The sequence below is a fragment of the Sardina pilchardus genome, chromosome 16 (assembly GCF_963854185.1).
Source record: "Sardina pilchardus chromosome 16, fSarPil1.1, whole genome shotgun sequence".
Classification (NCBI taxonomy): domain Eukaryota; kingdom Metazoa; phylum Chordata; class Actinopteri; order Clupeiformes; family Clupeidae; genus Sardina; species Sardina pilchardus.
In genome coordinates, this window is record NC_085009.1 from 3,209,147 (window position 1) to 3,225,564 (window position 16,418).

The 16,418-nt window shown below is 43.3% G+C and overlaps 2 protein-coding genes across 4 annotated transcripts; one reads left to right on the forward strand and one right to left on the reverse strand.

Annotated features, from left to right (window-relative positions):
* Positions 1-1,862: 1,862 nt before the first annotated feature.
* On the reverse strand, positions 1,863-4,690 carry nicol1 (NELL2 interacting cell ontogeny regulator 1). Of its 2 annotated transcripts, XM_062515912.1 has the most exons (5): positions 4,427-4,690; positions 4,010-4,165; positions 3,457-3,545; positions 2,956-3,066; positions 1,863-2,771 (listed from the first exon to the last, which is right to left on the reverse strand). In XM_062515912.1, the coding sequence occupies exons 2-4, from the start codon at positions 4,134-4,136 to the stop codon at positions 2,995-2,997; spliced, it is 288 nt and encodes a 95-aa protein (XP_062371896.1). In that variant the 5' UTR covers positions 4,137-4,165; positions 4,427-4,690; the 3' UTR covers positions 1,863-2,771; positions 2,956-2,994. The 2 variants fall into 2 exon arrangements, with proteins under 2 accessions (XP_062371896.1, XP_062371895.1); XM_062515911.1 differs by having other exon boundaries at positions 1,863-3,066; positions 4,427-4,683.
* Positions 4,691-4,791: 101 nt separating this feature from the next.
* nelfa (negative elongation factor complex member A) lies at positions 4,792-15,122 on the forward strand. Of its 2 annotated transcripts, none has more exons than XM_062515910.1 (11): positions 4,792-5,261; positions 8,986-9,157; positions 9,519-9,680; positions 9,874-9,963; positions 10,972-11,099; positions 11,291-11,360; positions 11,584-11,672; positions 11,957-12,065; positions 12,624-12,937; positions 13,767-13,866; positions 14,230-15,122. In XM_062515910.1, exons 1-11 carry the CDS (start codon positions 5,052-5,054, stop codon positions 14,412-14,414), a joined length of 1,629 nt encoding a protein of 542 aa, XP_062371894.1. In that variant the 5' UTR covers positions 4,792-5,051; the 3' UTR covers positions 14,415-15,122. The 2 variants fall into 2 exon arrangements, with proteins under 2 accessions (XP_062371894.1, XP_062371893.1); XM_062515909.1 differs by having other exon boundaries at positions 4,795-5,261; positions 12,621-12,937.
* Positions 15,123-16,418: the final 1,296 nt, after the last annotated feature.

The window sequence follows — 16,418 nt, forward strand, 5'->3', positions numbered from 1 at the left end:
CAATTGCCCAAATCTTTATTTAGGCCCCATTGATTTTCCAAAATTATAGGTTAGGCCTGATCAACAAATGGATCTCTTCATCTTTTGCTTTGAATTTTATCTGCAGCTAAATCCTCCCCTAACTGCAGGATCTGATGTCTCTCAGTTTTTCCTCCAAGTCCTTTGTCAGTTTTTCCAGTTTATTTGTTTCTTTCTTAAAGTTTTTGTTGAGCCTCCTGTTCTCCTCCAACTGATTTGCTGCAGAATGAGCCTCATGATGTCACTCTCTGTCAGATTCTATCTCTTTCAGATGCAGGTAGTCTTCAGTCAAAAATATTTTTGTTTGCATTAGCATTTCTGCTGAAATGTAAATATAAATCCTGCTACCATCTCCTCCAACATTTAAATCATCTCTCTGCTTTACCTCAGCAAGTCTACACATGTGATTACATTGCTTAATAAACTCTGCAGCCCCTGTGCTAAAAGTTTCTCCAATCACAAATTAATGATTTCAAACCCCCTCTCAGAATTCAGTTTTTCTAAGTGACCTCAACACGTTTTAAGTTTCACTAAGCATATGTTAGTAATTTAAAATGAGTTTTATATAGCCCAATGTAATGTGACCAAGTTAAACCCATGTGGTTTAGTTTGTTTTAGGCTACCTGATGAACTGGTCTTGTTTTAATCTCAAGTCTTAAGAAAATAGCCTTATTTTAAGGTAGTATTGTTGCTGTCATGGCAGATTATAAGTGAACGCTATTGTCTGATGTCCGGAAACAATGTTATAATTTTGAACTTAATATCTGCACATGAAAAGGTAAAACAGAAAACTGATATGATAACAGAATTTGACATCCTCAAAATTTGTGAGTGGGGTAAATTCAGGCTGGTTTCCAGGCTGAAACACACCTCATCAAATCCAAATGGCATGTTCTCAAATTATATTAAATCAAAATCTGGATAAACAGAGCTTTCTAATTCTCTATAATGCAGGTTATATCTATACAGTGTGTGTGTGTGTGTGTGTGTGTGTGTGTGTGTGTGTGTGTGTGTGTGTGTGTGTGTGTGTGTCAGAGAGAGAGAGAGAAAGAGAGAGAGAGTAAATATCAGTGTTCAGATTTGCCTGCATGCAGCACAAACATCCTGATGAAAGAATGTTTGAGTCTTCTGAGTAGCCTACAAGGGCTAATCTGCAATCAGCATCACACTGAAAAACATCAGCCACAACACCATCATCATCAATATTAGTAGCCTTGAGTCAGATAAGGCACTAGTGCGCTACCTTCTTTCTACCTCTTTATGGCATCTGAATGAAAAATGTGTTCAAAACATAAGGCTTGCTGTACACTGCAACATGTGAAAATTATACTGTTATTGTTCTCAAAAGATGACATGTGGGAAAGGTAAAAGACTGCAAAGCCATTTTATTGTACCTTTATATTGAGCCTCACTATGACCCACTTCCTGTTCCTGGTGGTTTGCCCAGTTGCTGATCCAGGCACAGGCTCAAGGGAGGGTGAAGCAATCGGAGTTGATAGGACATAAGTGGCTTCTGTGTCACACTAGTGCAGCAGCTCCTTTCTAAATGTCATCACGAACATGCTATCAAAGGAGACATCCTGTGTCTCCATAGCTCTCTGCAGGAAGGCCTCAGGTCCAAACTCTTTCATAAGGAACTTGTGTTCCTATGGCTGGAAGATTGGAGTTCCTGGGGCACTGTTGAACTTGGAGAGGACTTTCTGAATCAACTCTGGGGAGAGTCCCTCATATCGACAGAGACAGTTAGTTGATCCTCGATTTTGGCCAGATAAATAGTGCAAAATAAGTTAACTGATATTTTTTTTATTGGATGCATATTATTTTGCTAAATGACATAGAAAACATAAATTCTAAAGTATTACTTTATTTGTTTGTATCAGCCTATCAACATTGTAAACATACAGGTATACTCATAACAAGTATTTGTAGCCATGTATTTTTTTTTCAGAGCTAGTACAACTCAAAAGAGGGTTCACAGTCTGATTTGCTGTAGTTAGATTACTACAAAATAGCACTGATAGAACATTGTTTCTGGAAAACAATTCGTTTTTTTCTTAGCAGAATACCAATACTGTGAATACCATGTTTAACTATACTTTATACCAATTAAACTGTTTATCTTAAATCTACCACAGAAATTAAATCCCACAAACCCTCAATGAGTCATACAAAATCAAAACTTTGATTTTTAAAAAGTGGTATTCGGTGTCCGTACAAATCAATACAATTCACCCCCAAATGGTCTTAATAGGACGTATGTCCTTTACTAGACAAAACAATCTCCATGCTGTCAAACAACTCTATCTCTATTCTACATCTAAAATAATCACATCATATATGAGCGGAATTTCTATAATGCATTAGTACATTGTAAGTGGTCTTTCACAGAGTTATCATTTCTGCTACGGATACAATTCTGTTAAAATGACAGTGGAATAAAGTAATAATCTAAATAGTTTCTTAATACAATGATCTGAACATTTCTATCTTTAAGTACATAGTGTGCAAAGACACCTACTCTACTGTGCAAATAATATGCATGGTGAGACATGTTGACCTACAAAATGTTCCGACGTTCCAGTTGACAAGTAGAGGAAGGGAGACGCTTATGAAAAGAGGAGGCTACTTGGGTCGAGCTCTGTTTCCATTATGTCAGCATGAAATGTAGACGGGGAAAAGTGAAGTGAAGTCATATAAAGTCCTCTTTCAGCATGGAGCAAAAGGACGAAGAGAGACAATAAAAAGAGGTATGCCTAGACAGAGAGAAAGCGAGAGAGAAAGCGAGAGAGAGAAAGAGAGAGAGAGAGAGAGAGAATGATTATTGTGAATAAAGTATCTGCAATGATAAGGTGCTGGTGGATGGGATCTTCTAGTCAGGTGAGGAAGTAACGTCATTGTGTCATGTCTTGGTGCGTGCCCAGGTGAGAGGTGCCCAACCTTGGCACCCGGAGACGGCCATGGTGGAGTGTGGTCTGCTCAGCGCAGAGTGGTGCCAGGCATGCAGTCACACAGGGCCCTCTGCTCTGCCCGCAACACCAAGCTCTCCGTCTGAGAGGAGAGGAAAGCAGAGAAGGTAGCACAGAGGAATGAACAGAGCACGGAGGACAAGGATCATTATTAAGAGGAAAAACAAACACACTGATATATTTACATGACAGCACACACACATACAGTACACACGAACACACACACACACACACAGTAATCAGTATCATGCCCTCTTTATGATAGAGCACTCCAAATTCTATGTCTTCCTTACATCATGTCTTGTGGATTACCATGGGAGCAACAATTTTACCCACAAGGACGGCTTCTGGATGACTAATCGGACATCAACAGACTGTGCTGATAATCCATCACTTGAAGATAACCAGCAGCCACCAAAACTCCCGTAATGAATAACACAACCTTTTCAGTCCTATGGAAAGAGAGTCTCACCCGTGAGTCCAGGTTAAAGGCGGTCTTCTTTAAGTCTTGCAGAGCCCTCTGCATGAATTCAAAGGCATGACAATCCACACATGGTCGGCCTAGAGAGAAGGTGCAAGTGTTTCAGGGTTAACTGCTGCGCCGATTGCATCTCGGTTTATTTCCTGTCAGGTTTCCTTTTCTGAGGCACTCTGATGTGATGTCCCACTCTCAACTGCTCAGTGTCCAAAGACAGAAATGCAGCCAGCTGTTCACCACACCCACTTTACCCGTAAAGTTGCTGCAAATGTGGCATATTTCTTAACAGGTTAGGCGATTTTGATATAGGCTATACTATGGGGTCTTTTGCCATTTACACAGTTCGTGAAAGATCATACAGTAGACTGATAAACCTCCTAATAAATCTCATGCTGTTCCTGAACAGGAGTAGCCTAGCCTATAAAGGTCTAGTCAAGGATTAAAATGCCATGAATTGTTTTCGGTGCTGTTCATACACCTTTAGCGGGGTTGTAGAAAGGTAGGCTACACAAAGAGGCCATGCTAATATTCAGTGAAAATGGCTTACTCTCAGCAGGAATTACTGTACCAGACTCTTGCTCGGCGCTTATCGGTCTGAGGCAGAGAAGCTGGACCGCCAGGAGCAGCATCATCGTCCGCAGAGCTGTACTCGACATCATCCCGCTACACAACATGCCGACGGATACTGATTCTGATTAAGATCCTGAAAGAGGGGAAAAAGCCAAATCTGTTTGTACTGTTGCATGAACGCAATGGCCTAATAATCATTCTGCAATCGCTTCCCTTTGGTCCTATCTGACATCATTTTAATCAATTAGGCCTATGCTCACTATCAACAGTAAAAGAAAAACACGCCGAATAAATCGCATACGCTAGGTCTAGTAGTACTAGGCTACATTATGCAGAACCTCCGTAGGCCCACAATACAAGAACAATAGGCTAATATAAAACCATATGTGTTTACCTTTCGCCTCTGATGTGTAAAGCACCTTGATGCTGTTCAACTGTCTCGGCCTACGACAGCTGCCGAATAGCCTTATAACAACTAAACCTCCTTTTTTTCAAAGACACTCGTACATTGACCAAACATCTAGGTCGTCCTTCATGAATCCGTACGCTGGTGCTTAAAAATGATATATTCTGCAGTTGTCGTGTGCTCTGATTCGCCCGAAGAGATCACATGAGCATCTGCGCTGAGCGCTCGGAGTTTGGTTAGGCTACGTTTTGGACCTGGATTCCTGCCGTAAGACATGATTTAAACGGGACTTCATGGCTTGTGTTTGTCTGAATAGCTTAGGCATCGCTGATATTAGGCTATAGCTACATTTAGCCTAATGATGTAGATGAGTAGTAATCATTGTATTGATGATTTTATTAATTATATAATTAAGCCCAAAATGCTATAATTTGCCGTTCACTGAACATCCCAACAAGTCCAGATGAAACAAGCCAGTTGTTTTCTTTCATGCATACAGTGTAACCACTAGAGTTCTCTGATCCTCCAAAACGGTGGTCACGTGAGCCTGAACCGTATGTTTTCTTAGGTAGCCTGTTAAAATGCCCGAACTCACAGTACTTCTTTTTCCAAGATGGCGTCGATGAGGGATAGCGACACCGGCCTGTGGCTTCACAACAAACTAGGCTCAACAGATGAACTCTGGGCACCTCCCAGCATTGCTTCGTTGCTTACTGTATCGGTTATTGACAACATACGATTATGTTTTTCGAGTTTGTCGCCGCCAGTGAAGCTGAAACTGCTGCTCGGGATGCTGCATCTGCCGCGGCGGACTGTTGATGAGGTGGGTTTGCGAGTTGCAATGAACTCCCAACTACTGGCTGCAGAGTGCATGGTTGCCTTGCTGTCTTCTAGCTGCTTGAAGAAGGGCGAACCTTCTGTCAGTTGGTCGCTCACAAGACCTGTCACCATAGAAGGGTAGTTTGATGCTATCTTTAGTGATCTTGGTTGTCCTGCATTCGGCAGACAGCATCGGTGGGAAAATCCCGCTTACACGCCGTCCTCCATCAGGCTAGTTATGTTAGCTGGAAGCACTTGAGCATTAGCAATGTTACGTTATTAGCTAGCCATAGTTTGGCAAGTTAGGTAGCAATAAAGTTAGTGGTAACGTTGCCTGTCTGTACTATTGCTGCTGTCTTTCAAAGGCACGGGACCGCTATCTAGACATTTGCACTACAACAGCAATGTTGACAGTTTAGAGAAGACAAACGTTAGGCTAACGTCACTTGTCACGCAAGACATCAGCGAGCTAACTTAGCTGCTGGTTGTAAGCACTTGTCACAACCGCGGCTAGCCTAACTTACGTGTTCAGTACCCCTTAAATTCTAATGTAACCGATGATGTATAGACTGACAGTCAGTCCTGTTATGTATTTGCGGATAAAGTCACTAACTGACTGTCTGCGTGTTAAACGATGGGGCTGTGGACACGTTAGGGTCAGGACAGGTGCTTGTATGTTAACAGATAAGTTATGACAGCCCAAACGTTACTTGGGCAACGTTAACATTACATGCTAGCCAGTTAGCAGGTGACGATAGCGTTAGATATTTAACGTTAATGTCAGAAACAGTTTTTCGGTGTGTATTGGAGAAAACAAAGTGTGACATAACTGCAGGCTGCGTACATTCACTTGTGTTTAAGGATAACTAGCCTTATAGTCCAGGTGATGGCATGGAGAGTAATGCAACCGTATGCTAACCCCGTCTGGCGTCTGCTCAAAGCGCGTTTTCAAGTGCGAGTTTGCCCACTGACCACCAGTAGACCTTCTCTCATGCAAAAATTTGCCCACATGAACTTGTTGAGGTCTCCGCAGCTCTGTCGGTGGGGTTGATCTGCTGTCTTTTTCAAATTGTACCCGCCACACTCGTGTCCACATTGTATGCCCGCCCCCGACTTAAATGTGAACTTCCTCGACTTCTGAAATCCACCTTGGGTTTATTTAGAGTTTGTTTATTGTTTGTTTATTTATTTATGGCTCCTCGCAGACGATTTTGTCCAAAGTGACTTACAATGACTCAGGCTTAGGCTACAATTATAAAATGACAATCAGTGAATATTATAATTAAGAGTTTATTGTCAAGTAATATGGCCTAAATAAAAGTGTTAAATCCAGTATTTTAAGAATGATATTATTATTATTATTATTAATATAACAAATAGCTGCAAGCAGCAATGTGGGGGCCAAGCAGTAGGCCGGAGTAACCACGGCAACTCAACGCTGTTAGCACAATGCCGCAATCAGACATATGGCCGTAAGCAGTCAGAGCAAGTTTCATGTCCAACACGTCAAAAGCTACATTGGCAACTTGCATTTTTGCTAATTGCAGCTATCCCAAAGGTCAAAGGTCACCAAATTTCTTGGGCGTCCTCACGATCGGTTCACAAGTCCATATACTAAGTTTGGTTTTGATGGATTCAAAGGTTGCTGAGATATGAGCTCACTTCCTGTTTGGTGGCTTCACACACCAGAGGTCAAAGGTCACCAAATTTCTTGAGCATCGTCTACATTGGGTCACGTGTCCATATATTAAGTTTGGTGTTGTTAGACGCAAAGGCTGCTAAGATATGAGCTCACTTCCTGTTTGGCGGCTTTGGCGCCAATTTCGATTGGCTGCGACGGGCAAACGCTTCCGTCAATTGTTACAGAAATCAAAACACTTACAAGGCATGGTCTGAAGATGGTCTGTGCCAATTTTGGTGAGGATCAGTTGAAATTTGTGACCTAGGGAAATTTGTTAGTGTTTTTGATCAAATCCAATGTGGAGGCCGAATCAATTATGTTGATGTCATAAGTTGCCATCTGTCGACATAAGGATCTTCCACAGTATTACTAGACATCACTAGTATATTGTAATTCTAGGCACAACAGCAGTTATAGGCCAAAAGGCATGTTTCTGCATTACAGCGCCCCCTAGAGTTCAAAGGTCTCCAAATTTCTTGAGCGTCCTCCTGATGGGGTCCCAAGACCATGTACTAAGTTTGTTTTGATGCGTGCAAGGGTTGCTGAAATATGAGCCCACTTCTTGTTTGGCGGTTTCGCCGCAAATTTGTATTGGCTGTTACGGGCCAATGGTAAAAGTTCCAAAGAAAAAAGCACAACCTGCGTAGGGCATTGTCTGAGAATGCTCTCTGTCAAGTTTGGTCTCGATCGGACAAAAGTTATTATCTTTGAAGTGTGTTCTCAATGGGAGGGGACTGAAACAAAATTCCGTTTACTTTCCATCGTACTGCGCAGACTCGTACTCACTTTGTGACGTTAGCCATCCTGTACATTGCTGTAACTCGTCTGATAGATGGGTTTTTCCTAACAACTGTCAATCCATTATTAACGTTAGTTTTTAATATTATTATTATGTTTACTTGCCTCTAGGTAATGCTTTATCCTATCAAACAGTAGGCTACCGTAGGCTACACGCTTTTTCACTGATCTTGCGAATTACTTTCCGTCATGGTTTTCGTGCAGGCTGGACTGAGCTTCTTATCCAAACATTACGGGAAATCTCCCGTTGAACGTTAGCTTCCCTCCAACCGACATGCTAATTATACTTCTTTACAGGAAACCAACGTTATATACGAGGAAGACGTGAATTAGTTTTGCCTTCGATACCCTATATAGAATATACAGAAGCTATAAGGGCGACACAGGGCACATGTTACATGAAGTTATGGGATCGCAAAAAAATCAATCTATGGCCATCCAAGGGAGTTAGCAGAGGGTTGATAACCAGCTCAATTCATGTTTCTACTTCCAGGAATATTCCTGCCCCTTTGCGTTGAACTCGGGCTGGTCCAAGGATTCCAACGATACTTGATTTTTGAAAATCGGACCAACGAGTCAAAAGTTACGTGCGTGAACGCACGTCCAACTTTGACCTGTTGGTGGCACTAGAGCGTATGAGGTGCCAACATGAAACTTGGTCACATGAATCAATGGACTGTCCCCAATCAGTGTGCCAAATTTCACAACTTTTCACCAGTCAGTTCTATGGGCTGCCATTGACTCCCATGACAGAGGAATAATAATAAGAAAACTAACAAACACAATGGGTGCCTTCGCAGATTCGCTGCTTGGCCCCCAATAATGAATTCATCCATCATGGCATGCACATAAAAGAAAGGAATGAAATATAAATCACTATTTCCAGAGGGATTTACTAGCCAGAATCTCACTAGAGAGTGTGTGAACTGCAATAAATAAGACTCATTGCCTTACTAAGTTGCATAACGGGTCTACATGAAAATAACAATGTTATAGCCAATGTTATAGTCCCTGAAGATCAGCAGGTAGGGCAAGATGCTAGCAACATGGATGCCTTGTGTTAGATACCCAAGGAGCAGATACACTGATTATATTAAATTATGTATTTCAGGACTGTAATCTGCTTTGGATAAAAGTGTTTGCGAAATGTGATATGGTCAGTTAAAACCAGTGCTGTTGTACAGCTTGATTGATTTTACAGGCCACGGCTTACTGATTATCTTTTGTGTCTGCCAACTCTGTCTCCCAGATGAAGGAGGCTTTGACAGAGATCATTCAGCTTGCCACAGTGGATTCCGAGCCCTGGGTCCTGATGGTGGCTGACATCCTCAAGACCTTCCCGGAGACGGGGTCACTCAACCTAGACCTAGAGGAGCAGAACCCCAATGTGCAGGACATACTGGGAGAGCTCCGTGAAAAGGGTCAGTCTGAAACACACATCGTTTTTGATTTGACTGTCATGCGTTTTACATCTGTCCATAATGCAAGTGCGGGATTATATAATCCCATCTGTAAAACGTGACCATGCAAATACTGTTTCTGTGGACACATATTGTGGGTTCATATGTGTCAAAAAATGTCTTGGCATGTCTCGGAGTCGGAACCAGTCTGTCTGTCCGCGTATGCATGTGTGTAAACTATACACGGGAGCATATATCAAGTACAGGTGTGTGTAAGGGACTGTAAACTTCCTGAAAGAGCAGCCCTTTGGCTGGCTGTTGGTCTGTTCTTATGTGTTTTTACTCCAGTGTGTAAATATGTGATTGCGTGCGTTCTTCACAGTGAATGAGTGCGATGCGTCGTCCATGCTGCCGCTGGAGTGCCAGTACCTGAACAAGAGTGCTCTGACCACGTTGGTGGGACCCCTCAACCCCCCCATCAAGCACTTCCAACTCAAGAGGAAACCCAAGAGTGCCACCCTCAGGGCAGAGCTGCTACAGAAATGTAAGCCCCAAAAGTGTTCCCATTGCTCAGATGGATTGACTTCGATTGTGATGACCACCAAGAGTTACAGATTTGATTACCAGAAAGAGAAATGCCTTTCAACAGTCCTTAAACTGTTTACTGTCTGTATGTGTCTATAAGCATGCACAAAGGGACATTCTAATTTGAGTGTGTCTGTGTTTTCTACTTTCAGCCACAGAGACAGCACAGCAGCTGAAGAAGACGGCAGGAGTACCCTTCCACGCCAAAGGCAGAGGCCTCGTCAAGAAAATAGACACCACCAGTGAGTTCTCCTTCTCTCTGACTCTATAGCCGTTTTCAGACAGGTTTTGCGCACATTTTGCGATAATTGCTTACAGCATTTCTGACGGTAGCGGACATTCAGACATGAAGCATATATGCGCAATGTATACGGCCACCTGTTGTTCACATGTAATGTAGAATTTCCGTCAATTGGGCTTTAGTTTGCTGGGCAGATAATGACGCCTAATAAATGCGGCCGCACTGACAGCTGTGCATGCGAGTGTAGTTTTCACACCGGGAGTAGCCTTGCTGCATTACTGTAGGTTACGAAGGTAACTATGGATCTGTGAGACCGAGGGATGACCGTCACCATCCCTTTTTAGACTGTAGTGACGGTCAGAGTGAGGTTGAAACAGATCTGCAGCGCGTTAGAGGGATGTAGGCTATGTAGGCTGTTCAGTGATATCGGGCACTTTAAATACATGTAATACTTCCCTTGATCATCACTGACAAGTGCAGATTTTGTCCGCGATTGCTGTTCACATAGCAGCTGTGGCGGCAACATTACGGAAACATGACTAGGTCGGCAGCAGGAAAAGTTCCGATAGTAGATATGCGGACATATGCATTCAGACAGCACAACGGGGAAAAAAAACTACCGTAAAATGTCCGTGAACATTGCGTAAAATAAATACATGTCTGTCTGAAAGGGGCTTATGCTATATAGACAAAATAAAACGTGGTGCATTTCTAAGCAGGTAAAAGGGATAACTATATTGTGTGGCGGAATAACATTGGGAGCACTTAGACTCTGGGCAGTAATATCCTCATTCCAAAGTGAAACTGAAAGTGCAAGAGGATATTACAGTGCCACAAAATATAGTTATCCCTCTTACCTGCTTAGAAATGCACCACGTTTTATTTTGTCTCACCATAATTGAGACTAGACATGAGATTCGAGCATAGTCACCGATCGCGTTCAAATTGATAAATACCATGCTTTGGGGCCCTAGTGTTTGTCTCTCAATTTCTCTTCTCTCTCTCTCAGCCCCCTTAAAGGGGATACCTAAGGCCCCATTCCGTAGCCCTACCGCCCCCAGCATGTTCAGCCCCCCCAGCACACGCACACCCATCGCCCCTGCACGCACCCCCATGCGCAAGGAAAGGGGCGTCAAGGTAATCATCTGCTCACAGTCCACATAGACATATTGATTCATAAACATGTTTGTTGAACTGCTATAAGTTCTCCATTGCATTACTGCATTGACGATGGAGCGTACTGTACATATTTGTTGTGCACTTAAGCTTTGAAAGACAAAGTACTTGATTACTTAATGCTAAAGTTTGTCGATTTTTTTGTTCTGTAGTTATTAGATATTTCAGAACTGGACATGGTTGGAGGAGGCAGAGAAGCCAAGAGGAGAAGAAAGACACTGGGTAAAACACAAACACACACACACATGCTAATTTTAATGCATTCACCATTCTTTCAAGAAAAGAACTTGGATCTGGAGAGGTGGTTTCTTCACTGGGCTGTATTTCACACATCACACTCAGTCTGCAATGGACTGTTATTTTAGCTTGTATTCTTGCTGTTGAGTGTAGGCCAAAGAATCATGCGAATTGTACCTTTTGATCAATGCTCTCCTTTTGTTCACAGACACAGAGACCGGAGAGAAGGCTGCCAAAGAGGAAGCCGTGGTTGAGAACGCCACGCCTGACTACGCTGCTGGCCTGGTGTCCACACAGGTGCGAAACAGAATTTCACACATGTGTAAATACATACACAACCTCAGACACACACACACACACACACACACACACACACACACACACACACACACACACACACACATACACACACACACTATGACTAATAGACCACCAATATAATTAGGCATCTCATAATAAGTGCATCTACACTTTACTGAATTTAAGAAACACACTACACGCTAGAGAGAAACAAGAGTCTGACTTCATGGTGACTATGGGGACAGAGTTTCATCAGAGTGACTTCCTTGGGTGTGTTTCAGAAACTGGGGGCTCTGAACGAGAGCGCTCTGCCCTCCACCAGCTACCTACCAGCCACGCCCAGCATGGTGCCCTCCTCCTCCTACATTCCCAGCTCCGAGTCACAGCCTGGTGAGACTAGCATGCCCGCTCTCCTGCGGCAGACTACTTGTGTCCATTTTCCCTCTGTGGTCTTTACATTTCTACTTCTACTGTGGAGTGATGGTTGAGTGGCAATAGCCTATTGTAGCTGTTCTAGCAATAGGCTAGTGTTTCCCAGTTACATTGACATTTAGATCTTTATTGTGGTGTAGTGTGCGGTATTTCATCTCTGATCTTGGGCTGTGACTGTATAGATTACTTCTTGCTGTGATGAAAAAGCAATATTTAACTGTATCTTCCCCGTTTGTCTGGGGAAGATAGTCAATTCTGATCGCTGTGTTTATTTTATGTCACGCATTTATAATTGTAACTTTGAAAAGATAAATAAAAATAAAAATGTGGTGATGGCAGTAAAGAGCAAGTATCACATGACCGCAGTAAAACTGATTTGGTTTTCACCACAGCCCTAAACCATATATGGTTCACCTCTACTTTTGCAATGCATTGGTCTAAGGTTTTTCCTGGTGTGTGTTCTCCACTGTTTCTTCTGCTCTCTCATACTCACTTTCTCTCTCCGTGTCCCAGCAGGTGCAGGTGGTGTCGCTCGCGAGGCCGGTCGACAGCCCGAGGAAACGGCGCCCCCCGGGGGCGGTGCCCAGCTGGCCGGCCAGTTCAAGCAGCGGCCGCCCATGTACAATGCCAGCACGGCCAGCCCCTCGACCCCCACCTCGCCCAGCCAGCCAATCAGCACGCCAGTCAACAACGCCCCTCCCGCCGCCGCCACGCCTACCCAGCCGGAGGCTCCGACGCCCACGCAGCCAGCTGCGGTCCAGCCCTCGGCGACCCCTGCACCCACCGCCGCCCCCCAGCAGCCTCAGCCCAAAAAGAACCTCTCTCTCACGGTGAGCTCCAATTGGCTGGGTATGCCAGTGAACCCGTGTATCTGTCATTAGTTTTTCAAAATAAAACCAAAAAAATGTAAAAATATTTGTTTCCAACTGAAAGGAAAAAAAAAACACTGATATACAGATTCCAGTGCATGTCGGTCCTTATTTTCCCGATAATGACCAGCGTTTTATATATTATCCCTTACTTATTATACCGCTCTTCACAATGCAAGTAGAACGCTCCATTGACTTGAATGGGATTTCCCAACGTTCTACCGGTCATCATTATTTCTTGATGGAGGACCTCTGAAAAAAATAATGACCGCTGTCAATGGCAAAGGCGTTTGTACTTCTAATTCAGGTCTTTCATATCACTCCACCTTAAAATTTTGTTGAAAGTGAGCGACAGCTAGTAAGAGGTTGCCTAGCAACCTCTAAAACAGTCACGTTCTATCTGTGTGGCGAACTATTTGTTTTGTTAGCGGAAGCCACGAAACGGTAGCTAAGTCATTGCTAAAGACACATTGTGGTAAGTTCCTTCTCGTTTTGGCAAGTAGCTGTATAATAAGCGGGATCCGCTTCGCGTTGGGGTCCTGTTCGCCCTGTCGGTACTTATTTTCCGATAATGACCAGCTTTCTATACATTATCCCTTACATATTTACGTAAACTTGGACTAGACAAACAAGACTAGTTTACATTCATGCTCCTCCTGCCTTGTTGTAAAGGAACACTTTTTTCAATATCAGCTTTGATTGACCGCTACAGTGTGAACTCAGTTTGTGGATGACTGCACAACAAGTTTGTTGGTTCACATTTTGTGTGTGTGTGTGTTTGTGTGCGCAGAGAGAACAGATGTATGCTGCACAGGAGATGTTCAAGACGGCCAACAAGGTCACAAGACCAGAGAAAGCCCTCATCCTCGGCTTTATGGCTGGATCACGAGGTGAAACATTTGCACACCTTCACTCATATCCAGTGTTCCTGATGGTTCAGTGACTCATGGCATTCAGCCTCTCATTTATGGTGATTTATGTCAACAAAAACAATTTTGTTTTTATTTGGAAAGCAATGAAATCCTCCACCTGCTGAATAGTAGCACAATTAACCTAACTATATCCTACTCTCTCTATCTCTCTTTCATCTCTCTCTCTCTCTCTCTCTACATATTCTTTGTCAGTCTTCACAACATCTGTCTTTCCGTTTCTTCCCCATCCCTTCTTTTGTTTCTCTCCCATTGATGCTCTCTCAATGTGAACGTGTCCTTCATCTCTTAACCATTTGACCTGTCCTCTCGTCCATCCCACAGAGAACCCGTGCCCGGAGCAGGGTGACATCATCCAGATCAAACTGAGCGAACACACGGAGGTCCTGCCCAAAGCAGACGGCACAGGCAGCACCACCATGCTGGTGGACACGGTGTTCGAGATGAACTACTCCACCGGCCAGTGGACCCGCCTCAAGAAGTACAAGCCCATCACCAACGTCTCCTGAGTCCAGCAGAGCCTCAGACCCACAAACTTGAACAGACATGTTTATGTTACACACACACACACACACACACTCGCGCGCGCACACACACACACAGTTAAGCAAACTGATAAATAACTGTACAGATTATTACACACACACACACACACACACACACACACACACTTACAGTTACAGTTACAATTACACTCTCAGATAGGTGCACACACACACACACACATCACTCATGGGCCAAAAGCTTAAGGGGGGTGTGGGCCCCAGTGGATAGGAGGGTTCCACCCTGCTGCGCTCCTGCGCTGCCAAAAGACAAAAACACTGGGAAGGAACTTTCCAGAACTTTCTACTTAGACCTCTTCATCCTGTCTGTTATGTTTTTTTTCTTCTGTTCAGTTTTTTAAATCGACATTTAACCCCTCTTCCTTCTGGATTGCTGAATGTTTGTGAGGGGGTGTGGTACAAGATGTGATGTGAAACCGCTGTGTTTGACAGCTCCGGTTCTTTTGGAGAAAACAACCTAGCCTAAAGATCTCTAAAGAAGACAACATGGAAAAAAAAGACTGAATGTAAACATGTTCCCAATGCTAAATGAGAGACAACAACGTCAGTTTCAGTATCAATGCCTGATTTACTTTTTTCCCTGGAGATTTTGGCAGAATGATTGATTATCAACCTCAGCAAGAAGGGAAGAAATAAACGCAAAATTTCTCCAGGCGTGTTTGTTCAAGGCATGTTCATACAGGTCTGAAGTACTTGTATGAGAGAGCAAAACCAGATAAGGGAGTAGGGGGTCTACATCTTCGCACAAGTCCATTTTTGGATTATGATGCTGTACTGTCAGTGCATAACATTTAAGAAGTAGTATAGAAAATGCATCCTGCTAATATTATCGGAGATCGATAACGCCAGCAGCTCTGGCCTGTAGGACCAGCCTGCATTACACAGGGCTGGCTTTTTAAAGGTATCCAATGCAGAGTCAGGTTTTCTGTTTGTTTGGGGTTTTTTGCTACTGGGACAGATAAAGATGAAGCCATTTACTTCCAAGGTAATATTACACAATTTCGTAAGAATACTGGGATATTGTAAAATTGCCATAAAGCTCTAGATGGGCAGGTACGGCCGTACGGCTGGAGGCCACACCATTCTGCGTATAATATCAAGTTTGTTAAATTACTTTGAAGATGTTATATATGTAAAAAAAAACTTGCATAAGATGGTGAGAAGTTGATGAGCCGAGTGACCCTAGGTTTATGTACACTTGTAAATGGATAGTGGCTGTCATAAACATCCCATCAGATCGTTTTAAGATGGTTTGATTAATACAGTTATAGCCAACATACAGGACAAATTCAATGATACATTATTTGTGTACACTCAACATGTAGCTCCACATCTTAGTTATTGTAGTGTTTTTGATGTGATGAAAACACCAAAGCCATCGATATCGATGGCTTTGGAAAACACTAGCTGCTGGGCCCTGAATGTTCATTCATGACAGGCAGAGTAAACCCACCTGTCCTACCTGCGGGTCTTGTTAGAGACGAGGCGGCATCACCCCAGCTCCACCACAAACCACATCTACGTTGTCAGACCAGATTTGAAGTCTAGGAATGAAAAGGCAAGAACGAGAGTGAGAAAAAGAAAGATAATTGTAACAAGTTGCTAGAGTTGCTGCACAAGATCTAATTCCGATTTGGGTAGCCTACAACATAACATGAGCAAACATATTTGAGATGGCATAAAAGGCTGAATAATAATAACCACAAAATCAAAGCGCGTTGTGATTCCTGTAGTTTCGGCTATTTTTGGTGACACTAGCTCCTCCTAGAGTCGCGGAATGCTGCCTGCTGCCTTTGAGCCCTTCCCCGGACTCCGTACTTGACACGTGCATTTGTTTAGGAGCCGAAGGACTAGCAACAGGTGAAGACAATCTTCAAAGAGCCATACCTACTGACCAGGTTTCGCTATTTTTGTGAGATTTATCTGCGTTGCCGTAATCCAAATGGCTGG

What these genes read in the sequence shown, in the direction of transcription:
- nicol1 (XM_062515912.1), bottom strand. Translation starts at nt 4,136, where the DNA reads ATGTTGTGTAGCGGGATGATGTCGAGTACAGCTCTGCGGACGATGATG. An exon ending in TACAGTAATTCCTGCTGAGA is followed by an intron (nt 3,546 to 4,009) that starts GTAAGCCATTTT and finishes CCTTCTCTCTAG; the next exon opens with GCCGACCATGTGTGGATTGT. An exon ending in CCTTTAACCTGGACTCACGG is followed by an intron (nt 3,067 to 3,456) that starts GTGAGACTCTCT and finishes CTCTCCTCTCAG; the next exon opens with ACGGAGAGCTTGGTGTTGCG.
- nelfa (XM_062515909.1), top strand. Translation starts at nt 5,052, where the DNA reads ATGGCGTCGATGAGGGATAGCGACACCGGCCTGTGGCTTCACAACAAA. An exon ending in CAAGAAAATAGACACCACCA is followed by an intron (nt 9,964 to 10,971) that starts GTGAGTTCTCCT and finishes TCTCTCTCTCAG; the next exon opens with CCCCCTTAAAGGGGATACCT. An exon ending in CTGGCCTGGTGTCCACACAG is followed by an intron (nt 11,673 to 11,956) that starts GTGCGAAACAGA and finishes GGTGTGTTTCAG; the next exon opens with AAACTGGGGGCTCTGAACGA.